The 27,186-nt window shown below is 42.0% G+C and overlaps 1 protein-coding gene across 5 annotated transcripts in view; it reads right to left on the reverse strand.

The window, feature by feature from the left end:
• Nucleotides 1-27,186, reverse strand: part of RAP1GAP2 (RAP1 GTPase activating protein 2) — a 1,085,931-nt gene that overhangs the window by 72,925 nt on the left and 985,820 nt on the right. For all 5 annotated transcript variants that reach the window (XM_073565586.1, XM_073565585.1, XM_073565588.1 and 2 more), the window contains 3 exons: nucleotides 17,264-17,364; nucleotides 10,800-10,929; nucleotides 4,756-4,911 (listed from right to left, as the gene is read on the reverse strand). In XM_073565586.1, coding sequence (XP_073421687.1) covers nucleotides 4,756-4,911; nucleotides 10,800-10,929; nucleotides 17,264-17,364 — 387 coding nt within the window. The remainder of the gene's footprint in view (nucleotides 1-4,755; nucleotides 4,912-10,799; nucleotides 10,930-17,263; nucleotides 17,365-27,186) is intronic.

The following is a 27,186-nucleotide window of genomic DNA, read 5'->3' on the forward strand; positions in this document are numbered from 1 at the left end:
ATCATAAGTATATAATTTGTGTTCACTGTCATGTGTACAGTAATCACATTAGTAATATAATACACAGCAACCAGGCTGTGGGTACACAGAAATTAGGACAAGAATGAAATAATCCATAAAATATTCCATATTGTTAGTCAATGCAAAAGAAGCCCAGCATTTCTCATTCCCCTTTTCTGTCTTCATATCCTGTTAAACAGTATTTGAGCCTACAAAAAGGTCAGGTGGGTGCAAGAAAGCCATAGGCTGTGCTTCTGAAGCCATCTCGTTTGCTACTTTTAGACACTGAAATGGAGAGGGCTGGCATGTCCTTTTTCTTACATTTTTATTATTCAAGAATAGAGACCATCTGTGCCTAACTGCCCACAGTTCTCCTTTAACAAGTCACTTTTTAGATACCTTTTATAGTCTACTTTTAGTAAACTGAAATAGTGAACAGTCAGCTTGATTAACTTCACCAGGTCACTTGCTGCTGTTGGTAACCATGACTTAGGCTACTTTCACACTTGCTTTTTTTTTGCAGCGCGTTTTTCCCGCAAAAAAACGCATGGAAAAAACGCATACAAACGCATACAAATACTGCGTTTTTTTTCAAGCATTTTTATGCGCATGCATGAAAAAAACGCAGCGTTTTTATGCGTTTGTATGTGTTTTTAGTGCATTTTTACCGCGTTTGCGTTTTTTTCCAACATTAGTTGGCACCTCACACTAACCCAAACCATGACTTTACTAACCCTAACCCTTAACCAAACCATACCCTAACCCTAACCCTTAACCAAACCATACTAACCCTAACCCTTACTAACCCTAAACCCTAACCCATAACCAAACCATACTAACCCTAACCCTGACCCTAACCCTTAACCAAACCATACTAACCCTAACCCTTAACCAAACCCTACTAACTCTAACCCAAACCCTAACCCCTAACTAACCATAAACCCTAACCCTTAACCAAACCATACTAACCCTAACCCAAACCCTAACCCTAACCCTAAACCCCTTAACTAACCCTAACTCTAACCCAAACCCCTAATTTCCATTGTCTAACCAATGGTCAGCAAAAAAACACATGCGCAAAAAAACGCATACATGAGCATGCCAATGCGCACATACAGTCATGGCCAAAAGTATTGACACCCCTGCAATTCTGTCAGATAATACTCAGTTTCTTCCTGAAAATGATTGCAAACACAAATTCTTTGGTATTATTATCTTCATTTAATTTGTCTTAAATGAAAAAACACAAAAAGAATTGTCCTAAAGCCAAATTGGATATAATTCCACACCAAACTTAAAAAAGAGGGTGGACAAAAGTATTGGCACTGTTCGAAAAATCATGTGATGCTTCTCTAATTTGTGTAATTAACAGCACCTGTAACTTATCTGTGGCACCTAACAGGTGTTGGCAATAACTAAATCACACTTGCAGCCAGTTAACATGGATTAAAGTTGACTCAACCTCTGTCCTGTGTCCTTGTGTGTACCACATTGAGCATGGAGAAAAGAAAGAAGACCAAAGAACTGTCTGAGGACTTGAGAAACCAAATTGTGAGGAAGCATGAGCAATCTCAAGGCTAAAAGTCCATCTCCAAAGACCTGAATGTTCCTGTGTCTACCGTGTGCAGTGTCATCAAGAAGTTTAAAGCCCATGGCACTGTGGCTAACCTCCCTAGATGTGGCCGGAAAAGAAAAATTGACAAGAGATTTCAACGCAAGATTGTGCGGATGTTGGATAAAGAACCTCCACTAACATCCAAACAAGTTCAAGCTGCCCTGCAGTCCGAGGGTACAACGGTGTCAACCCGTACTATCCGTCGGCATCTGAATGAAAAGGGACTGTACGGTAGGAGACCCAGGAAGACTCCACTTCTTACCCCGAGACATAAAAAAGCCAGGCTGGAGTTTGCCAAAACTTACCTGAAAAAGCCTAAAACATTTTGGAAGAATGTTCTCTGGTCAGATGAGACAAAAGTAGAGCTTTTAGGGCAAAAGTATCAACATAGAGTTTACAGGAGAAAAAAGAGGCATTCAAAGAAAAGTACACGGTCCCTACAGTCAAACATGGCGGAGGTTCCCTGATGTTTTGGGGTTGCTTTGCTGCCTCTGGCACTGGACTGCTTGACCGTGTGCATGGCATTATGAAGTCAGAAGACTACCAACAAATTTTGCAGCATAATTTAGAGCCCAGTGTGAGAAAGCTGGGTCTACCTCAGAGGTCATGGGTCTTCCAGCAGGACAATAACCCAAAACACACTTCAAAAAGCACTAGAAAATGGTTTGAGAGGAAGCACTGGAGACTTCTAAGGTGGCCAGCAATGAGTCCAGACCTGAATCCCATAGAACACCTGTGGAGAGATCTAAAAATGGCAGTTTGGAGAAGGCACCCTTCAAATATCAGGGACCTGGAGTAGTTTGCCAGAGAAGAATGGTCTAAAATTCCAGCAGAGCATTGTAAGAAACTCATTGATGGTTACCGGAAGCGGTTGGTCGCAGTTATTTTGGCTAAAGGTTGTGCAATCAGGTATTAGGCTGAGGGTGCCAATACTTTTGTCTGGCCCATTTTTGGAGTTTTGTGTGAAATGATCAATGTTTTGCTTTTTGCTTCATTCTATTTTGTGTTTTTTCATTTAAGACAAATTAAATGAAGATAATAATACCAAAGAATTTGTGTTTGCAATCATTTTCAGGAAGAAACTGAATATTATCTGACAGAATTGCAGGGGTGTCAATACTTTTGGCCATGACTGTATTCTCACCCATAGACTTATAATGGGTGTCTTGCTGTAAAAAAACGCATTGCGCGCGCATGCGTTTTTTTGAGGCAAATCGGACGCCCAAAAAATGCACACCACAAAAAACGCATACAAACGCATGTGTATGCGCACATAAGCGCATCCCATGCAAAATATAGGGAAAAAACGCATGCGCTTTTTAGCGCTAAAATACAGCGCAAAAAAACGCAAGTGTGAAACCAGCCTTAGGCCTCTTTCACACATCCGGTGTCAGAGGTCCGGCGGCGTGTGGCGAAAACCCGGGCCGCCGGATCTGGCCTGCAGCGGTGACACCGGATGTACATGCGGCGCCTGATGCGGCTTGGAGGACATTTAAAGGAGCCGCAGCACCGGGGGACCAGAGAGCCAGCCGGAGAGAGATCGGGAGACGAGAGAGCAGCCAGAGAGACAGCGGGGGACAAGAGAGCAGCCAAAAAAGAGAGAGCGGGGGACGAGAGAGCAGCCAGAGAGACAGCGGAGGACGAGAGAGCAGCCAAGGAGAGAGAGGTGGAGGAGAGCAGCCAAAGAGAGAGCAGGGGACGAGAGAGCAGCCAAAGAGAGAGCGGGGGATGAGAGAGCAGCCAAAGAGAGAGCGGGGGACGAGAGAGCAGCCAGAGAGACAGCGGGGGACGAGAGAGCCAGCCAAAGAAAGGTATGGAGCGTATGGAGAGAGCGAGAGAGAGGGAGAGAGAGAAGGGGAGGGGGAGAGAGAGAGAGATGCGCGCCGGGCACTTGTGGGGTTAAAACTCACAGTGCCTGGGCATGCGCTGTTGAAAAAGCCCGTCCGGCGCTGCAAAAAAATGTTGCAGCCAACGTTTATTGCAGACGCCGGACGGCGCATGTTTGCCGTATCCGGCAAAACCCGGAGGCGCTGCATGTCCATCCGGCACGATGCGGCGATCATTACATTCTATGTGAAAAAACCGGATCCAATTCCGGATCAGGTTTTCACAATTTTCGCCGCATCGTGACGGATTTAAAAAAACGGATGTGTGAAAGTAGCCTTAGAGAGACCCTATTTGACAGAAGGCTATAATGCACTGCAATGACCTTAGTAATGCTGAAAATTAATATTTCAAAGCAAATCATTTTAATTGCTCAGTAGTTTCCAGAGTACTACTGCGTAGTGCCTTGCCTTGTTAAAATGGAGGTTGTATTGCAAACAATGGCATTTGACAGGAAATATCTAGTATCAGATTTATGTTTTGTATCTGTTTATCAGAAGAGTTAATGTGTCATGGGAATACCACGAGAGAGAGGGGCCAGAAGATTGCAGTGCCTGGTCACACAAAATTCTGCACTGGAAAGAACTGCTTCACTATCCAATTAAACAATGCAGGTTTTCCTTGCTCTGTCATTGCAAAGGTTACTCTGTTCAGTTGATCTCCTGGAGCTCTCCATCCCAAATTGCCTCAGCTGTTCTGTGTTGGGCACTCCCCTCTGGTATATATGCTTGCCATGGGCACTTAGGAATTGCCAGTGATAGTTCTTACTTCCTGGTTAGGTGGTGGAGAAGAAATTCAGTGTTTGGAGTGGGCAGTTGGAGAGTTGTTCAGGAAATATCTGCGTGGAGTTGGTTTGCATGTTCATTCTCATCCTCTCCTATTTGGTTTCTCCTATCTATCCCTCCCCTGTGTTCCATTCTGTTGTATAGTGAGTATATTTGTATGATTGTAGTTTGCTTTAACCCCCAAAAAAATTCTTAAAACACAATCCAAAGGCAAAGGTGTGTGTGTCAAATGTTCCTTAAATAGGTCCTGGGAGCTGATGTCATAGAGCCACCCAGGACAATCTGCCAAACCTGACGTGGAGCACAACAGGAAGGAGCAGATCTAGGAGAAGGGAGCGGAGACAAGAATATCCGGGACAGGTGTGTAAGTTATACCTATGTCAACTGATTGCATGGGTTGGAAAATCCTTTTATATTATTAAAAAATATAAAAGTAGGCATAGTTAGTAAGTGTGTAAATATGTACTATACCTTATAAGTTGTACAGTCTGTCTCGGGGTTCTCCACTTGCACCACTACATAGGCGTGCAGAAAGTTTGATGCAATCATGTCAGGAACAAAAGGGGTGTTGTCTTCTTGAAACACAATCGCTACAATATCATTCCCAATATGTCTTTTCCTCTGCAGCTGAAATGAAATAATTGTAAGACAACAGATGACAATGTGGCTAATGGCTATCACAGATTTGGGGTTCCCAAGTCCTCAAAAGGGGGTTTTACACTAAGCGATATCGCTAGCAATATCGCTAAAACGTCACTGGTTTTGTGACGTTATAGCGATATTGCTAGCGATATCGCTATGTGTGATACTTACCAACGACCGGCTCCCCCGCTGTTCATCGCTGATCGCGTGAGAATGTCCGGCTCCATTTCTCGTCGGGCGCTTCCTGCTGAGACTTCCTGCTGTGACGACGAGCGACGCGTGGACGCGGGCGGGAGGACGTTAGGATCGCTGTGTGTGAAAGGTGAGTATCGTGCGCTGCGTCACTGCTGCATCGCTGTGAGATCTTTCTGTATGAAAGCTCACTAGCGATCATTTAGCGATGCACCAGCGATCCTGACCGGGTCGGATCGCTGGTCGGATCGCTGGTGCATCGCTAAATGTAAAAGGGCCTTTAGTCATCACACTGGGGACACTGATCTGATTAATGTTACCACTTTATGAGACTGGACACAAACATGGAGCAATGGGAGGACATTTCTGTCTGTGCAAAATCTTTGCTATCTTATGACAGTCTCAAACAAATAGTTACCATAATTATTGAAACTGTAAGTCTATGTTCACACACAACTGTTGGCTGTGTTTTTCTTCAGCATTTTTGCATTTTCTTATTGCTTTCTATGGGGAAAAACATTGCAAAAACGCTGCTTGTGAATGACTAAAGAATAATTAGCTTGGCTTCTTCATTATCCATGAAGGTTGAAGTATTCTGCGTGATTACATATAGCATGATGTCTTTTGGATAAGTCACGGTGGGTAGCCGTGCCAGGGACACTTTCATTTGGCCCAACTGCACTGACAATTGTCAGTTCTTGGCTATATACCATACTTATTGTGTCCAAACCCAGCGAGATGCCAGACAACAGTCAGTGAATCTCTGATTACCATATTAACAAGTAAGTTGGAAAATAAGTATATGACTTTTATCTATACAAATCAGTTTTCTAGACAGACTAGGAAAATCTATGACAGCATTGAAGTAGAGACTACTGCATTTATACAGCATTTACTTAACACTAGAGGTTGTCATTCCTCTTACTACTTAGTGCAATGATTGCTTTTCTTTAGGCAGGTACACGAAAAGGAATGTGTCATTAGAGAATCGCCCATTGTTTACATCAGATTTTATTTTAAATGAGCTTTTTAAATCTGATATATTTTGTTGCATTTTTCATATAACTAACTATATTAAAAAATGGCTACCAAGGCCTAATGTTATCTCATAACTCCTGTTTTTCACATGGATATTAGTAGATATAGACTACCGCAACTCAACTCCTATTTTCTTACATGCTCTAAACTGTAACACAGAAAAACACAGTAAAACAAATGTATAAAAATACTCTGCTGTAAAAAAGTAACAGTAAACAGCAAGTGCTAGTAAAAACATAGCAAAACAGGGTATTTGGTTAATACGTTTTTTTGCAAAAAATGTATACTAAGCCACTCTACCAAACATCAAGGTATACCCATATCAGAGCAGTCCCTAACTGAATCCTACTCATATAGGTACTATACACATGTTCAGTTTTTTAAATACATCAGATAGGGACAGCTCTGATGGGGTTACCTTGACGTTTATTAGAGAGGCTTAGTATATATTTTTTGCAAAAACGTATCAACCAAATACCCTGTTTTGTTATCTTTTTACTAGCACTTGCAGTTTACTGTTATTTTTTTACAGCAGAGTATTTTTATACATTTGTTATACTGTGCTTTTCTGTGTTTCTGTCTTCTGGTGGTGTGAACACTGTCCTACAGACTTGTTCACTGTGTGCATGGCCCATGTGTTTGAATGATCTAAACCGTGCAAAGATCATTGAGAAGAGAAGGTGGAGGACGGTTGTGACAGCACCTATTGTGAATGGTGAATACGGTGTGATAAACTGTAAGTAGATGTGTTACCCTGTCATTATAAGGGTAAGTTCACACAAGCATATAAAAAGACCAGTTATAGTTTTCTATGTTACAGAAATGCAATGTGTCCGTAAAAATCGGATTTTCTTTGCGCACCGATTTATGGCAGACACTAATGCATGCTGTGATCTTTTCCATACGCAAAATTGATCAGTGAAAAAACCCCCCACTAAACTGCATTGCCCCATTGAATAACATTTGTCCGAGTGCTGTCCATTTTTTCATGGATAGCACTAGGACAATAAGTACGGTCATGTGATGAGCCTTAACCATGTATGGAATGATAATGAGACTGCTGAAAAGTCATCTACAGTATATATCATAAAGTAATAGTGTGCAGTAGTCAAGATTTTGGGGGGGGTTTTAGAGCTAGTGAAATGTAAAATTGCAAAACAGTTATCACATTTTTTTAAAATCCAGATTAAAGAGCGGCGGCCGTAACCTCGCACCAAGCCTTGACACTCCCTCTGCTTTAGGGTTCAGCTGTCAGTCAGGGCTGGGGACGCAGTTACAGCCGCTGCTCTGTATACTCATAGAGGTTTTTGAACCAGCACCCCCAGTGACTGAAAAGGGAACGCTGCCGGGGAGAACAAAGTTCAATTTCTCCCCATAGCGTTAAGCTAAGTGCAGACGGCTGCCAGCATCATAATGCTATTAACCTGCAGATTAACCCCATATCTGCAGCTTAAGAACTTTTTTTTCTGGTTACAGGTTCCTTTTTAAAGCAAGCTGCGATCAAAAGAAATGTCACAGGATACAAAAGCCAACATGACCACATGCATGCTGTGATATCACACTAAGGGCTCGCTCACATGACCGTATTTTGGGTCTGAGTGCTGTCCGTGAAAAAAAAACAGAGAGCACTCGGACCAATGTTATTTGCTGAAGCAGTACAGATAAGCAGTTTATTTTCAATGGCTGAATCTGCATGAGAAATCGCAGCACGCAGTAGTTTTTTCTATAAATCGGATGAGAACCATTCAAGTCTATGGTTGGCGCAAAATAATTCATTTTAGATGCCATACGGATCATCGGCATGGCATCCGATTTTTACGACTACATTGCAGTTCTGTAACACAGGAAACTGTGAATGGTCCTGTAAATGATTAATAGCTACTGCAAAAAAAAACCCAACAACTGCATATGGATATCAGCTGAGAAAGAAATTGTCCTAGTACTCACGATTAAACTCGGAATGATTTTTTATATGCTCGTCTGAACATACCCTTAGGCTGAATTCACATGAGTGTATAAAAATAGTCTGATTTACGTCCACAAAAAAATGACATTTTCTTCTGAATTGTCATTTATATACGATCCAAATATAGTTTCCAAATAAGACCAAATACAGTTTCATATAATAAAGAACTGGGTATGTATTCATGAAAAGCAAATGCTATAAGAACGATCTGTATGGGATCCAATTTTGGTTGCGCACAAATAGATTTGAATAGGCGAGTCTCTTCCGAAATAAAGAAGAAACTAGGGCAGGATGCTATTTTTTTCATGCACAGATTCAGTCCTTGAAAAATATTGCTCATGTGAGCAACCCAGTTGAATAACATTGGTACGAGGGCTGTGTGTGTCATGTCATTTTTTTCATAGATAGCACTTAGACCAAAAATATGGTTGCATAAACTTTGCCCGATAGTAGTGTCCGTCGTATGCTGCATAAGCTCTGCTTAACAGTTTTTGACGCTTTAAAGCCATCCTTTTCTACTTATGTGAGTTTGCTTTCATATTGTAGGATTGCATGCTAAACTCCTAAAATTTCAACCTGACCAACTCACCAGCAATTTAATGGTTTTTTTTCCACTAAATACATTAATCACATATACACAGGATAGGGATAAATGTAAGATCTTGTAAGTATGATGCCAATCCCAAGAATGGTAAACAGCCGCACTTGTGGAGATTGAATCATGTAATAAAGTTTATTATATTCTTCTGTACAAAGTACATCACAGTGTTAAGTTATGATTGTATCCGAAAGAAAAAAGGAATCCTAAGAAGCAATTCTTTTTAACATTTCGACCCGAGCCCGGGTCTTTCTCAAATTCGCACACGTCCTGAATATAATGTAGAAATCTTATTATAAGATAAAAGTGGACATTTACTATTTGTCTACTCATATCTGATGATGCTAGCTCCATTGAAGCTACCAGGATACCCTATATCATCTACCTAACTTAACACTGTGATGAACTTTGTACAGAAGAATATAATAAACTCCACGAGTGCAGCTGTTTACCATACAACTTTGAGTTTCACCCCAGTCCAGCCAGCACCGACATTGACAACGTTGAATGCGCATCTTTTACATTTTCTAATCCCAAGAATGGAGCAGTAGCGATGTTCTTGTTCGACCACCACTCAATTCACTTCTATGGGACTGACAAAGCTATTGATTCCATCTGGATAAACCCATACTGAAATCACATATGGCAGTCCCATTTTCAGGACTGGTGTGGTTCCAGTGGTGATAAAGGTATCTAATGTGAAAGTCTTCTTAATTTAGTAGGTACTGAGCATCTAAATGGGCTTCCAAGGTGGCAACTCATTACAGAGAAGTGGCCGATAGGTGTTATTGCCGACATATGAACCTTTAGAGTATACAACAGCTACAGACTTATGCTAAGGAACTGTGGAGAGAAGACAGCAGATGGTGCTGTGTTATCTGTTACATTTCGCTTATACTGTACTGTAAAACATCCTTGGTTTACAGTATGTGTGTGTCATCTCTTTCCTGTAATCCTCCATCCACCACCAAGTCTGCTTTAAATAGTCTATGTAAGTTTACATGCAGCATGTCAAATACTTGGAAAAGTCATGCAATACACCACATTGGGTACTAATTGTAGTTAGATTTTTATGTAAATTCTAAAATTATGTAAAGGGAAAGATGTATACGATTTAGTATTCAGCCTTTATTGTGACCAAAAAGAGATGCATGGAAAACTGCATCAAAAGTTCCACTAAGGACAGGTCCATTGGAGTAAATGTAGTTGACGACAGACAATGAAGGGAACTTATCATTCTGTCTATGCATCAAAAAGTTGTTACAAGTGGTAGTTTGCATAAAATTTGCTAACCCCTACCAGTCAAAAAGTGTGTTAGCTTAACAAAGGAGGTGTGCATTGTCTGGTGTACGGCTAACTCAAAGATGCGCCTTACTTCAGTGGACGATAGGGCTAAGTCTTCATTAATTTCTCAAAAGGTGTTCAATCTACATACCTTTTAATGGAAATATAATTATACAAGAAAAATTTACTTCTGCCTATATGATTATTTCAAAAAGAGCCCGCAAACCACATCGATTAATTCTCTGTGATCAGGAATTGTCTGGTTAATTTGAGCTTATAAAATGATCCATATGCAAATTGCCTATTCAGAGAGGAAGAGGACTTGACCTCTATAGCGCCACCTGTTGGTAGTAGCGATCCTTCAAGTCACAATCAACCCTTTAACGAGTCTTGTAATATGACTTAGGATAAAAGCCAAATCAGAATCTCAATTTCAAGACACGGTGTTTCGGGCTATTGGCCCTCGTCAGTGCAAAGTATGAGAACTGATTTGGCAAGGTGAGAGGCTCTGGTTTCTCCTTATGGAGAGCGACATACCAGCTCTACTACCAACAGGTGGCGCTATAGAATTCAAGTCCTCTTTCTCTCAGAAGAAGCAATTTACAAATTAAATTTTCCAGAGGAGCATTGCACGGCGATTAAGTTTCCTTACCTTGACAAGCCAGAGCCAAAATTATCCAGTATTCTAGAAATAATATGAATACTAGGGACATCAATATTTTACGGTACATTCCTAGTGATACTAACGAAATATTTGATCAGCATCTGCCAGCCTATGAGTAAAAAGGTCCTCACCTGCTGGGTATCTCCTTCTGTAAAAGGTAACTTAGTTGACACATGAAACATGATCTCCTTGTCTCTGAATACAGTGTAAATGGACTCGGTGCCCGTCTGACCATGTGCTACATCCAGTCCTCCTCGAAAACTGTAAAGTCAAATGTTAAGAAACATTATAATTTTGCCCCACAATATTGATGCATGTGGATTTCCATTTTCTGGAAATGTAGAGGTTCAGGACATTTATATAATTAATTGGAGACATTTTCACTAGTGTTGTAGGAAGTCTGAATTTATGAGTTGCCAAAAATGGTGATAATTGCATCAATACAATTTCTGAAACAATATTTTGTTAGGAAGTTAAAGGGTTAAAAGCTGACTAGTGATTATTCAATTTTTCAACAAAATTTGAAAAACTTTTTTTTTTAGGAACTACATTACATTTGAAGTCACTTTGAGGGGTCTATATGATAGAAAATAAATACCCAAAAGTGACACCATTCTAAAAACTGCACCCCTCAAGATGCTCTCAAAACCACATTCAAGAAGTTCATAAGCCCTTCATGTGCTTCACAGGAATTTTTAGAATGTGGAAGGAAAAAAATGAACATTTAACATTTTTTCACCAAAATTTTACTTTAGACCCAATTTTTTTTTATATTCGCAAGGGTAGCAAAAAAAACAGACAACATAATTTGTTGTGCAATTTCTCCTGAGCATGCCAATACTCCATATGTGGAAGAAAACCACTATTTGTGTGCATGACAGGGCTTGGAGAGGGAGCCCCTGATGTGTCTAAATAGTGGAAACCCGCCAAGTGACCCCATTTTGGAAATTAGACCCCTTAAGGAACTTATCTAGATGTGCATTGAGCACCTTGAACCCCCGGGGTGCCTCACAGAAGTTTATAATACTGAGTCATGAAAATAAAAATAAAAAAAATCACATTTTTCTACAAAAAAATGTTTTTTAGCCCCAAATTTTGCATTTTCACAAATTTAACAGGAGAAATTGCACCATAAAATTTGTTGCACAATTTCTCCTGAGTACGCTGATATTCTAAATGTGGGGGAAAACTACTGTTTGAGTGCACAGCAAGGCTTGGAAGGATCGCCATTTCACTTTTTGAAAGCAGATGACAAACCTGAGAGGGGACTTCATTTTTTTTATGGAGTGATTTGAAGCTTTTGTTAGGCACAATTTGCATAATGTTTGGGATCACATTTATCCGGAACTTTATGCTGAGCACTTATATCGGAGTTTCCCTCTAAATCTCTGAGTGATGTGATCCAGATGAAACACCCGAGGGAGCCACTCACTATAATGAGGCAGTTACTCTGGATTCCATCTGGCCTCTGTTCAACGTTGTCCTTTTCAGAAGTGCACAAAACTGTGGCCAACTGCACTTTTATGCATGCCTAAAAAGACAGACAAATCCGGATCACAGGTCAGATGGCGTCTGCAGTGCCTTTATTTGCCTCATTATAGGGAATCTTCTGCCAGGGGTTTTGTATGAATCACATATTTCAGTAAGTTACACAGAAACCCCGATGTAAGCAATAAGCACAGAGTGCAGGATAAATGTGAGCTGAGCCTTACTGCTATCTTTGGGAGGCAGAATGAACAAATCAACAGCAGGTGAAGAATTGTTTTTATTTAATTTTTACGCCGTTCCTCGTGCAGTATAAGGGATTAGATTATTTTATTCTTTGGGTCATATCGATTACAGCAATACCAGATTTATATTGCTTTCTTTATGTTTGGCTGCTGTCACACAGTTAATAACAGTTTTTTTGCAAAAACTAGTCTTTGCATCGTCATTTTTTGAAAGCTATTGTGGTGCAGTGACCACTATGTCAGCTAGGGGGCGCTGTGTGGGTGTCCCAGGACGGGTGTACAGGCACATTCAGTGTGGTAACAGGAGCAGGGTCCTAAATGACCATTATGGGTCTCAAGGTGGGTGGCCTTGGGATGCAGGCTCCAGGGTGTATTGATCAGCAGAGGTACTGCTGATCTTTCTGTTACACTGTGTCAGGGAAGCCTGTGTGTGTCTATGTGCAATACAACCTTTAGTGATATCATAGCCATGTGATCACCTGTGGGTGTGGTTACAGGGCTATGTAATTGAGGTGTTTGGCACATGTGAGAGAGTGTGAGGGAGTCTGCCAGAGTGTGGACAGACTTCCATGTGTCCAGGTGGGACACTACAGAAAGTGTATATGGGGAGGACTACAGCTCTCAGCATGTGCTGAGACTCTCGGTCCGAGTCTCCAACCATGGACATTTGTGTTCTTTTGCCTAATCTAGAGGCTATTTTGGTAATGTGCTGCCTTGTGGGTTTATGATGCAAATAAACCTCATGAACTTTGGGAAGAACCTGTCGCATATTTGTCTCCCGCTGCACCTAAGCGAGTCACATCCCTACACTATAATTTTTCAATATTTTGTCCAACAAAGTCATGTGAGGGCTTACTTTTTGTGGGATGAGCTGACATTACAATTGGTACCATGTTCGGGCACATGACATTTTTTTTATCACTTTCTGTTCCAATTTTTGGGAGGCAGAATGAACAAACACCAGCAATTCAGGAATTGTTTTTTATTTTTTTTATGACGTTCCACGTGTGGTAATATTGATAAGGCAGCTTTATTCTTCTGGTCAGTACGATTACAGTGATACCCTATTGATATAGTTTTTTTTATGTTTTGGCGCTTTTACACAATAAAAACTATTTTATATGAAAAATTATTATTTTTGTATCGCTTTATTCTGATAGCTATAACTTTTTCCCGCCAAAAGAGTTGTATGGCAGCTTGTTTCTGTGGGACAAGATGACGCTTTCCGCGGTACCAGTTTTATTTATGTTCGTCTTTTTGATTGAGTTTTATTCCACTTTTTGCTTGATGGTATGATGATAAAGCATAGTTTTTTTGCCTTGTTCTTTTTTTTTTTACTCTGTTCACTAAAGTTATTAACTAGTGGGACAGTTTTATAGGTCGGTTCGTTCTGGATGCAGCGATGCCAAATATGTGCTGTGTACTTTTACTGTTTTTTCATAAAAATGTTTATTTATGGGTACAATATATTTTTATTTATTTTTTATGATTTTGTGATTTTTTAAAAATTATTTTTACAATTTTTTTTTTCACTTTTTTACTTTGTCCCACTATGGCACTTTCATTTTTTGCAAGATGATCGTTTGTAAGGCATTGGAATGCAAGAGCATTTCTGTGCTGTACAAAAGGTCAGCGTTGCACTGACAAACTTGTTAGATCATACACTGAGCATGATCAAGCAAGTTTGATAGTTCTGGTATCATAATGACATCGGGTCACCATAGCAACGAACGGGCCCCCACGATGATGCCTCGGGGCGCCGATCCAAGGGCAGACAAGGCTCTGTGATTGAATTTGATTGCAGCATTTAGAGGGTTAAAGTGCTGGGAGCGGTGCGGCACTGTTCCTAGCACTGAGTCAGAATCAGCTGACACCCAGCAGCAATCGCGCGCTCACAGTCCCTGTGTGCGGGCGATTGGCATGGGGTATCCATAAATCCAAGGTCCTTAAGTACCAGGTGACCTGGACATAAGGATACACCCAAGGTCATAACGGGGTTAATTTGCAATGCGACTGAATTGATTCTTTAAAGGTTTGCTTGGTTTTAAGGCAAATTGCACCATACGCCATTGTTCCTGTGTCTATATGACTGCAAATTTCACATTGCATGCACTATGCTCCGTGAGGATTCTCCGATGTCAGCCCCAGGATCAGCTGTCATGTGACCGCAATTATGAAATATGCATATTCCAGTCCAGAACCCGACTAGACAGGCATGGCCTCGCTCAAATTCAAGTGTATTGGGAGAGGCTGGAAACAGTGCACTTTGGTTGTGGCCAGATACTTGCGGTCACATGGTCGCTGTTTCTGGGGCTGACAACAGAGAATCCTCGCAGAGGGCAGTAGATGCAGTGTAAGGATTCACAAGTTTGCAGTCACACAGAGTGATTCAATAAATTGTTTAAAGGCATCTGGAGGTCATTGAGGAGAGGGTTCCAATTCAGGTCTTTACTATGGCGACTCTGGATTGATTTCTATGCACGTACCTAATGGTAAAAATCATTGTGGCAAGGGACTTAACAGGACTCAAATCAGAAGGGACTCCACTGGTGGTAATCCTAGCATTTGGACTACAAGGCACATAGACTGATTGTTGGGTGAGCGCCGCATCAACTATATCTGCATACCCAGAGGCATTATTGCCATTTGAAAGACTAAGGAAGATGAGTTTTTATAGAGGTAGAATAAAGGTGGCGTGGGTTCAAGGAAATTGAGGGGCTAAACATACAAATTCTGTGTAGACAAGCTGGAGCTGGAAGAGGTCTTGGGCACTTATTTTTATGAACCCCCAACAATGCCAAAAGAACAATAATACTTTATACAGTCCTGATCATCATTATTGGAACCCCTGAAGTTTAAGTACCTAATGTGGAATATCTCCTAAAAAAAAGAATCAAGTGAAAATGTTATTTTTTTTGTATAGTGCACTCATGTTAAATGCAAAAAAGCAAATAATAAATAATTTAAAAAAACAATGGGAGGGAAAAATATAAAAAACTAAAGCTTGCTGTAACACTGCTATTGGCACCTTTTACATTAAATTAGTATGAAAACACATTTTGACTCGCCTGAGGTAAATCACAAATGAGAATCAACTGGGGTTAATTGTTGGTGCCAATGTGACATGAAATAGCCAATGAAAGATTACTTCAGTGTTTTAAAAAGCCATATGGTAGGCCCTATTCCTTTGTCACAATGGTGAAGATAAATTAGCTGTCTGAGGACATCAGATCTGCTATTATTAGCAAACACAAGACTTCCAAAGGGTATAAGGCCATCTCCAAAGACCTTGGTATCCCAGTTTTAACCGTACACAATGTTATTAAGAAGTTTGCCAAGCATTGTACCATTAAGAACCTCCCTGGACGTGGGGGAAAGAGGAAAATTAACAAGAGATGTCTTCGAAGGTTGGTGCAAATGGTGGAAAAAAACACTGTGTCAAACATCCAAAGACGTGAAGGCCAACTTTGAACAGTCTGAGGTTATGGTTTCAATAAGTACCATATGCCTCACACTAAACCAAGCAGAGCTTTTTGGGCAAAGTCCAAGGAAGAAACCATTGCTGAAGAAAAGACATAAAAAGACTGATCTTTGCCAGAGTACCTTGACAAGCCAATATCCTTCTGGGAAAATGTTCTGTGGACAGATGAAACAAAAATAGAGATTTTTGGCTATGCAAAGCAACTGTTTGTTTATAAACAGCGCAATGAAGCTTACAAGGAAAATTACACCCTTCCAACAGTTAAGCATGGTAGAGTATACATAATGCCGTGGGGTTATTTTGCTGCATGTGGTACTGGAGGCCTTGACCGTATCACAGGAATCATGAAATCACAGAATTATCATGAGATTTTAGAGCAAAATGTCCTACTCAGTGTAAGAAAACTTGGTTTGAGTTGAAGATAATGGGCTCTCCAGCAAGACAGTGACCCCAAACACACATTCAAAAGTACACAGGAATGGTAAAAAAACAATTGGACTGTTTTAAAATGGCTAACAATGAGTCCTGACCTCAATCCCATTGAATATCTTTGGGGTGAAATGAAATCTGCCATTGGGAAAAAGAACACTGCAAACTTTCAAGAGCTTGAACAAACTGCAAAGGAAGAGTGGGAGAAAATACCAGCTGATAAGTGCAGGAAACTTGTAGATGGCTATAAGAAACGTTTGGAGGCTGTCATCAATGCTAAAGGGTGTGCAACCAAATATTAATTAGGGGAGTCTTTATTACTGCACATGCTGTTTATTCTGCTTGTTCTTTGAAATTACAACATGTAAGTTGAAAAACAATGTTTTATTGTTGTATTGTTTTGGACCACTAATTAAAAAATCCAGAGGATATAACTTTGGTACATTTTCATTTATTTCTGAATATATTGTATAATCTATAAAAAAATGAAGGGGTGCCAGTAATGGCGAGCAGCACTGTATCAAGATGTTGACCAGGATCTGTTGGATGTTCATATATATAAGTAATACACAGAAGTAGAGTTTCACTGAATTTTAAGATCAAAGCAGAATATCCTCCAAGATTGATATAAACATGGAACGTCTGAAAGCAACAAAAATGATCTGGATTGATGTCAGACTTTCTGATTACTGTAAAGGCTGCAGCTTCTTTTTCTCTATTTTCCACACAAGGACAAAAGAAATTGAATGGGCAATCAAATCAGACTACAGAAAGACCATAACTCCCTACGAAGAAAATGTAATCAGCAGATCTTTTCAATGTCAAGATGCAAAATATTGATTTTTCAACCCATTACATATCACTTTCAACCATTGCTACTGTTTTCTGCTCCTTTGCAATCAAAACAATTATGTGTTTTTTTTAGATTCCATCTGTCACTTTCATTATAACTCACCCTTTGAAGTCTTGAAGTAAGACTGTATCTCCAAGTAATCCCAAAAATTCTCTAAAAGCTGGACTTTCTTCATTATTGCCAAAAAGTTCCTCCTCTAGTGTCTGCAATGAAGAGAAGGTGGATTGTGTGAGACCTCCGGAGAGTATGGCTAATTGGAAAATGCAAGACTTTCAATCTAGTGCTATGTGCCAGAATGAATACATAACCTTCATCTACCTATAGGTTTGAGACTCAATGTATATTTAATTTAATATTAGTATTAATAATATCTGCCAATATGTAATAAAAAATACAGAAAAGGAGTCCCCAGCACCTCATGCTTTTGCATTGCAATTTCAGGTAACTTTTCAGAACAAGTTGTTGTGTGTGTACATGAGGAATAACACTATTTCTGGACTTTGTATGAATTATCGCCTGCATTTTTAGCACTTTTCTGCTACTTGCTCTAAAAAGTCTCACAAGTTTCTCTTTGTGTGTGTCTGCTTTTGTTTCCATCCTCCCTTCTTTTCATGTTCATCAAACCATCTCCGAATAGTTTTTGGAGTATGGCAAAGTGCATTATCCTGCCATCAGAGAGCATATTGCTATAAAGAGGTGAACTTGATCTGCAAAAGTTTTTAGATAGATGGTATGAATCAAAATGACAGCCTCATTAATTCCATCTCTGCTGGCTTCTTTACATACTGCATCACACTGCCATCTCATTTCCAAGTCAGAGAAATACACAAATGATTCTTCCCATGATATAATAGAAAACTTGATTCTTACAGAAATGTGGTAAAAAATAGCTCTCATAACATATTTGAACTGCCACCCATTCAAGCCATATGTCTGGATGGGTCATAGACTGAAGAAACACCACTTAGGAAAAAAAACCTATTTGCTCAGTTAGCTGAGAAGGTGTTTTTTCTCTTGTCACAGCCCTGCTCCGTGGCTAAGGGCCCCGTCGTACACAGCGAGATCGCTAGCGGGATCTCTGATTTTGTGATGCATCAGCGATCTCTCCAGCGACATCGCTGTGTGTGATCGGGATCAGCGACCGGCCCCCTGCCGGGTATCGCTGATCATGCAGGATCGTCCTGGGCCATTTTTTGATCGCTGGTTTCCCGCTGGCCAGCACGCAACACTGCGTGTGACAGTGAGAGACCAGGGTAAACAGCGGGTATCTAAGAGCCGCGCGGCTCTAAGATACCCACTGTTTACATTGGAAACCAGCTTGCTCACTGGTCCTGATCGCTGGAGGGGCTGTCTATGTGACAGCTCACCAGCGATCAGCCTAATGATGTCCCAGCGATCCCATCCATGTCGGATCGTTGGTGGGATCGCTGGGACATCGTTATGTGTAACGGGGCCTTAAGTGAGGTAAGTTTGATCATGATGCAGCTCCTCTGTCTCTTGAGACACGTGCCTCCAATATTGTTTCTTCTGTCTGTTACCCTTTCTTGATATTAGGATGGTTGCAGCCTGAAATAGGTGATGGGACATTTTTATCACATTCTCTGAGAACCTCTTTAAGGGCAGGCCACTTTATTTCATTGCTCCATTATTTAGTTATGTAAACAACATGGGTATTATATGAGACTTATGAGGCACAGATGGGTCAGAATGATTGCATCTATGCAGCCCCAAATGCAGCTATCTGCGATATACTTTGTATTCTGTTATAGTCATGAATTGCACAAGAGCCTTGGATATCCTCGACCCAGTCGTTGTTGTTTTAATTGTAAATCTTTAGGATGACTTTTGGTAGTTACTAACCATTACATATTGAGAACATCCCACAAGACCTGCTTCATTTGTGCTAATCAATTAACTCCCCATGACATCGTCCCTCAAATCCTTAAAGTTGGCAAATTTTTTTCTTTTCCTAACACAAACTTCAAGAACAGGCTGGTCACTTGCTGCCTAATATATTCCACCCTAGCCACTGTCATGAGATAATCAAATAAATTTGCTTGACCTGTAATGGATAAATGATAATGTAATGGATAAATGATATACACAACTTCTCTATAAGAACATCTCTTAAAAGTTCCCTCTTTTATCCGGGCCAGATATCCTCTGACAGATTTACAGTTGTATAATTTTCTGCATACTGACTCATCTATTTTGACAAGGCCACCCCTTTAGAAGACCAGTTTTCAATACATTTTGGGTGGTCATGTCATAGACGTTTATATATATTTAGGAGGCAAACTGAATTTGCATAACTAAAAACTTGGGGAGATTTAGTGGCTATTTGATGATTTGTATTCTAATCCCTTCTGCTGCTTCAACCTTCCATATCACATCATTCCAACTCCAGAACAATTTGCAGCTACAAAGCGCTGGCACCACAGAGAGGTATGAAATATGAAAAATTAATTAAGATGCCTGCCAGAATATTCTGTGACAAATTAGTGAATTTTTTCCTCGCTGTCTTTCATGTTGTGAACTCTTTCCCTAATTACAACGTTTTCATGATACAAATGACTACAAAGTATGTTTCAGCAAATGGAATAATCTCTTCCTTAAAACTCGATAAATGCTAAAGAAGTTCTTTAGATCACTTTGTAACAATGGAGAACCCTAAAAAAGGGAAGTATACAACTGATAAAAATGTATTGTGCGTGCTATTATAGTGTTGGCGGCACAAGTCTTTAGTGATGAACTGTTCCTCCTTTTAGATATCTAGTAATGTTTGGTGTATTCTGTCCAAGTAAGACAAAAATAGCAGAAGTGCCAAGTAATAACACCAGTTGTAAGATTTTCTCCTGAGGATGAGGTCCTGCCTGACCTCGAAACGCATTGACACTTAACCTGTTTTGAAATAAAGCTTTGAAAAATATCGTCTGCCATCCATCTTTATCAGCAGAGCAGATTTGGACCCATACACGGTGTATCACCAAGTAATAACACCAGGCTATGACACCCTAATCTACTTATAATAACCCCTTCACCCTGTGGGCAATTCTCTGTTTTGCGAAATTTTGCAGTAAAAATTGAAGTTTTAAAGACACCATAAATTGTACCGAAAAAGAGAAAAAAATTAAAGTGAGGTGAAATGATGAAAAAAAATACAATTCTGGCATTGTTTGGGTTTTATTTTTATGGTGTTCATTAAGCAGCAATTCCATAACAATGTGTCAGCTCCCCGCTGTCACGTCAACAAGCATGACATTTAAATGCCTCTGTCAATGATTAAACAGCAGCATTTGGAGCTGGCTTCTGCCAGCGATGATGCAGACACAGCTTCTGAGCCTGCTCTTTACATGGGGACGTACTGTTGTGTTCTATGTATGGAAGGGTTTCAAATGCTATTGTGGCGCTCCTGAGGCTCAGTCGCCACAGAGGTACTGCACCTCCTCCTGAGGTGTGGTGCCTCACCATCCAGGTAAGTTTGAGGCTCCTGACCACGCTCCAACATCTGCATCCCACACAACACAGTAGTTCAGCAAAGCCACATTGCGGCTCCCTGCTTGGAGTGTAGCAGAGCACCTTTGGTGGCTCCCTGCTTGGAACACGAGACGTGCTGGGAGGCGGGTGGAGTTAGAATACATAAAAGAGCGGGAAGGGTTAGGATAGTCGGTCAGTCAGTGAGAGTCACTCAGAGAGAAGTGAGGAAAGAAGATCCCTGGGAGAGGGATGGAGGAAAGAGGTGCTGCAGCAGACCTCAGTGACCTGGGTCTGCTGGCACGGGAAAGGAAAAAAGGAGAAAGACATTGAACTAAAACCTGATCTTCCATGAGAAGGAGAGATTAGTACGGAAAGAAGGAATAAAAGGGAACAGAGGACGTGGGTTAGAGGAGAACCCTGCCTAGAAGTTCTAAGCGCAAGGCCGGGGCCCGGTCCCCGAGGTTGTATGGATGCTAATGGTCCTGCAGCAGACACCGTTGGAATAGTGGGCTGTAAATGCGCTACTCCCATCTAAGACTTGGGGGCAGAACAGCAACTTGGATAGTGAGCCGGGACTCAGGAGTAAGGAGTCCCCGAAGCAGGCTACAGCTGTCTGCCGTACAAGCAGAATTCTTGGAAACATCTGTCAGGAGGCACTCCAGTGTAACTCAGTACTGGGAGTACTTCACACTTAAAGGCGCTATAAGAGGAGACGTTCAGAAAGGTACATGTTGGCGGAGCGTTGGAAGGGAGCATTCCATCTGACCTGGATGTTGATTGAGCCTCTGACCCGGAGGACACAGTACGGAGGCAGGCACCTGTGTGTACTACAAACTGTGAGTAAAGCTTTGGAACTACAAGCCCTGGTGTCCTCCATTGATTCTTGCGCCAACACACCCAGCACTGCTACATCTGGGTACCAGCTATTACACCGCTTGTGCCTCTCCTCTACCCCTACATCTACACTGCCCTGGGGCTACAGCTTCACCTGTGGGGAGCGTCACCATCTTGGCTGCAACACACCACCAGCCCCAGAGGATCTGCACGCAGCGTCGGTTTAACATCTCACTTGACGAACACCACAGGTGGCGTCACGAACTATTCCATAAACTACATTCCACCATTCAATCTTCCCCTATTAATTGGGCGCCCAGGCCACGGACTGGGTCAACGCCGCTGTGACACATCCCGCTGACACCGGCCCGGTACCGAGTACCCCACAGCCCTGGGAGGGCGACCCACTATATGTGTAGAGCTAAGGAATATAATAATATGCATTGCAGAAAGCATTGATATAGCACCCTATAGATGGACACCTGCTCACTAATGTTGGCTCCTCCATAGGCTGGTTTGAGAGGTGAATGGTAACATGTCAGATATGAGGTTAATCTGCTGGTTAATAATAGTGTTATGGAGATGCCTGCCCACTGTACTGAAAGCATAGCAATAGGAAGAAAATTAACTTAATTTCTCCAGCTTTCAGTTATACAGGTGTGCCCAGTGCCATTACAGACACCACTCAAAGCACTTAGGGCGAAAACTGTAAGCATGACCCGGCACTGAATGGTAGCTGGCTTTGCAGTGCATCAGTGTAGAAGCCGGTTGTCAATCAGCGCCTGGGCATACTTACAGCCGCGACTCTCAGTGCTGTGAACGGTGACTATAGCTGCTCTTGGCATGCCCACATGACTGAAAGCTGGTGGCTCCTGGTAGAAAAAAGTTCATTTTCTCCTGGGTGCCCCACTTTCAGTAAATGGTTGGGCACCTTCATAACATTATTAATAGCATGTGCTTCTTATAAATCAGGAGCCTCAGACTACAATATGCCCCTTCATAAAAAACAAGGTGGGCCATAATTTAATAATATTTTCTTATGCTCATAGTACTAATCTGATAATAGAGTAGAGAAGCTGAAGGCTGTTTAATTACCGACAGTGTCTACTACTCCATGAATGCAGTATGTTCTGTGGTAGACGTGGTCTGCGTCTTCGTAACAGTCACTGGGTAAAACTGGTTGTGGTCTGATGAACTATACCGTACACAAAGGGTTACATTTTGTAAAGTTAAAACCTGCAGAGCTGCATTACACCCCTGTACTGTAAAGTACCAGATAAGCGCAGATTATGGCTCGCCAAGCCTATATTTGCATTGCTTAGTCACAAATACATATCTTTGTTTGTCTTCAGCTACAGCAGATGCTCCTTGGACTGAAAATGAAGTGGAAGAAATTTACTAATACGCCATATGCCATGGAGAAAGTAGTTACAAACACTTCTCCCCATCCATCTTTGTGGATTAGGTGACAGCTTTCGCTGCCAGTTTAATAGCTGCAAGTAATTGATCTGAAGGCCGAGTCCCTGTGTATTGATCTTATGATTTCCTGAACAAGTCAAATTCATTATAGAAGGCTGGATTTCTATAACTTTATAAGTGTCAGATATGAAAAGTTATATAGGACCTAGCAATGTCAATGTAGTTTTCTGATGACCTGTGGACTCTTTTACGTTAAAAAACGCATAATCTGCAGAAGACATTTGCACTGATCAATCCACTACAGGTGGATGGTCAGCAGATGATTATTGTAATGTCACATTGATGGGGTATCCACATCTTAGATATTTATTGCATGTTCATAGAATACTAAATAAATATCAAAAAGTTGCGTATTTCACCTTTGGAACCATAACCATCTCCACAGAGATCACCCTCACCCGCTCCCGTCCATATTTCATAAGTGTCTAAGGCAATAATTCTCCTTTAAAGCTGACCTGTCGCCAGATCTAATAATATAAACTGCATATATTAATACATACATTTCTAAGACTATACAAATCCATGTACAAATTGTTGCTTTATCTTTTTTGCAAGAGGAAAATAACTAGTTTCCCAACTAGTCTGAAAAGCTACGGCAGGTAGTCGGGCTGGGTAGGCAGACATTGAATACACTTGGACTATTGAACTTCTCCATAAAATGCTCATCATAGCATCAGAATTATGCAACCATTGTGATGCTGATTTCTCACCAGGTTTAATAGATCTGTGTAAATAATATTTGCGGTCTATATTGTCAAATCCAGTGTCTGATCCATTTGGAGAACATATATATATATATATATATATATATATATATCCAACAATGTAGACCAGCTCACTCCTGTGAACCACCTGGAACCTCAGCTGACCTGGTTAACTCCGTTGTGCCCGGATCTGGATGTAGGAGTCCATCCATACAAATGTGAACAATGACAAAGCAAAGTCCAGCAATAACGTGAGCAATCCAGGATGCTGTTAAAAAATTTTTTCTTTTTATTCATAAATCCATTAAAATGCAATGGTCCAAGCAGTTCAAAACAGCAATAACGCAGGAAAGTCGATTGTCGTTGTTCATATATATATATATATATATATATATACACACACACACATACACACACACTCATTATTTACAGTTGAATTGGAGGATGAAATTGTAGGCCGAGTAAAACCGAATGTACGGGGCTGATAGAAATCGGGTGCTTACCGCCTAAACAACCCCATTCAGATGAATCAAGTGGGTTTGACTTATTTAAACTAAGTTTTAGATATATGTAATAATATCTTTAGAAAAATTACCAGCTAACCACCTTTTGCAAAACAAGAAGTGTAACCTGTGGACAAATCCAACAGAAAATAGAAAGCGGTCGAGTTTAAAATTTGCAGCAAATCTAGAATTTTCCCTGTAGGATCTACTCCTAATTTTGCTTTAAAAAATAATTATGCTAAAAAAAAAAATCCAAGCTGTCATGTGTTAACATGGATTAATAAACAATAGGGAGACATGATCACATTTCAGCATTAGGGCTCATTGAGACAAACGTGTTTTATGAACTATACTCAGCACATGAACCAATTGTAGCCAATGTGCCAGTGGACATCGTCATTTTTCCACAAGGATCAATCATCCACATGAAGAAAAATAGCTCAGCATGTAGTATTCTGGTCTCTTTTAACGGACCAGAATAGTGTTTGCAATAAAAGGCATCTTCTGCACCGGACTGTAACATGGATGAACACACAAAGCAGCCAATCTGACCAATTTTTTTCTATAAGGCCGTCTAAAGCCAACTTTGGGCTTTGTGTACATGACAATACGGTAGGGAAGCACAAATCCGGTACTCAAGGGCAACCAACAGTGCATGTTTTCAGGAATTCCTTAGTATTGCACAGGTGATAATTTAATCACCTGCACTGGAGTCCAACACCTTGTGCAATGCTAAGGAAATCCTGAACACCTGCACTGTCTGTGGCCCTTGAGGACTGGAGTTGTGCATCTCTACCGTATTGTCATGTACATAGAGCACAATACTGGATTCCATACACACAGAGTTTTTTGGAAAAATGACACTGCAGTTTTTGATTCAGTCTTTCTAGAATCAAAGCTACTAATGGATCCCCAAAGAAGAGGAAGTCCTTCCATCATATTTCCTTTCGAATTCACATGTGACTTTGGCCCAAAAAAAGCCACCAAAAACAGCAATTTTCTTAAAAATGCTGTGAATGAAACCAACTTTACAGCTATACGTAGTTATTGTACATTTGGTACTAAAGCCTAGATTGTACCCTATTCAGCGAGAATAAGAAAGTCTTTCCCCAAAACATGCTACACAAAATAGTTTCCTGATCTTCCATAGACAGGATATGAGGCTCCTCCACGGAGATAAAATATGGTTTCTAAAATCGAATTAGGTTGACGCCACAAAAAAGATGCTACCTTATCTTCTTGAACAGGAGCAGGCCACTCTGCAGAATCTCGGCTTCCTGCCTGCGGGGGTCAGTGTGTTCCTACTTGACTGTCAGTTTGGACCAGTAATAGTGTGGTGCCACTAACCTGATTTGTGCTCTCTCTGATCCTGTGATGTGAGAAATTATTGCTTTTGCATCATCAGAGCTGCACACAAGACTGGAACAGTGTGGGGAAGGTGACTTGACAGACAGACTTGACTGAAGGAAGAAGGGACGGTTTGTGCACTATAGATGGATATTGGCAATGACAGAAGGGAAACAGCTGGGGAAGGTAGCTTAGGGCTACGAAACCGCTTAGTCATGGGGGCGGGGAGATAGGAACCCAGGAGGGAAATTCCCGAAGAAGGGGATAAATAGGACAGGACAGGGTTCCAGGCTAGGCTAGTCCCGGGAGGAGCTCAGGATGAGAAGACTCAGTACAGAAGACTGACAACGGCAGAGAGCTCGACCAGGGGACTGACAGGAAGAGACAGTCAGGGGTTTGGCCCTGACATGAGGAACCGCAGGACAGACGAGGCCCCGGGGGTACCGATTGGACGACGACCTCGAACTGGTGAAGCTCTGGCGGTAGATAGACCTAGGGCAGCCCCAGCGAAAGATCCGCGAGGAACGTCGCTGCAACTGAAGGAAAGGTGAAGGTACCCGGGCCTGAATACGGAGAGCTGTAAAGGAACTGTGGTGTATGGCTACGGTCGTCAGGAGGATGGCCAATAAACTAGCACCTGTTGCAACTGAAATCTGCCTCCGTCTCGTCTCTGTGGCGTCTGGTCGCGGTAAGCAGTAGACCATCCCCCAATCGGGGCCCCCTACTACATTTGGCGTAGTCGGCAGGATCGCCGCCGCCATTACTCTACCTTCAGCAGCAAGGCCTGCTACAGGAATACCCAGAAGAGCTAAAAGGGCTCGAGTTGCTTTACCTGTGGATTAAAACTTTGAGACTTTGTTCCGGATCATTGGCTGTCATCAAAGGATCCAGGGCGGTACAAAGACTGGACAAAATGGCTGTGATATTCCAGTGTCAGGAAGAGGCACAGGCGTTTGCAGCTGTACTGGACGATCTGGGGCTGTCTCAAATCCGCCCCCGGGGGAGCGGTGTACATCTGGAGACCGCTGCCCTTTCCTGCTGGACCCTGGAAGATGGGTGGAGAAGCTGACCACTGCCCCACCCAAGGGCTGGAGTGGGCCAGGTGGGAAGACTGGCTGCGGCTGTTTGGTGCCATTCGATTGCTGTACACCGGACGGGATGCAACGTTGCAACTGCCGCGGTCTCGGACGCCTGGAGTGGCGGTGGTGTCAGGAGGTCGAATCTCATTTCGAGACCTGCCCCTGGGTGCCACTGACAGCAATCCAGACATCGGTCGGAGAAGAGGAGCAACTGCGGGCCCTGCTGGAGCAGCCGCCGAAGAAATCTCCTGGGAGCCTCCCCGCGGGACCCACAAGCCTGGAGGATAGCCCTGCTGGATGGCGGGGTGAAGATTGGAGGCTACAGGAGGAGCTGCGGGGTGACCTGCCAGAGGCCGCGGCGCTGGGGAAGGTGAGAGGTCCCCCTGCCACGCGGCCTTCCCATGCGTCCTCCTGCTGTCCATTGAGCCCAACTGCGGAGGGCTTTGCGGCCTCCACCGGGCCGAGCGACGCCTCTGCCTGCGTCCCCGAGCCACCCCGCCCGGCGGCACCACGTCCTGTGTCGCCGGTGCGGAAACCATCCGTGGCCGTCCCTGCCGTGCCACACCTTGAGGCGGTGGCCTACCCATCGGAGCCGGCCGCCA

Source organism: Dendrobates tinctorius, unplaced genomic scaffold, assembly GCF_039654945.1.
Source record: "Dendrobates tinctorius isolate UK_male_01 unplaced genomic scaffold, ASM3965494v1 ptg000016l, whole genome shotgun sequence".
Taxonomy (NCBI): Eukaryota; Metazoa; Chordata; class Amphibia; order Anura; family Dendrobatidae; genus Dendrobates; species Dendrobates tinctorius.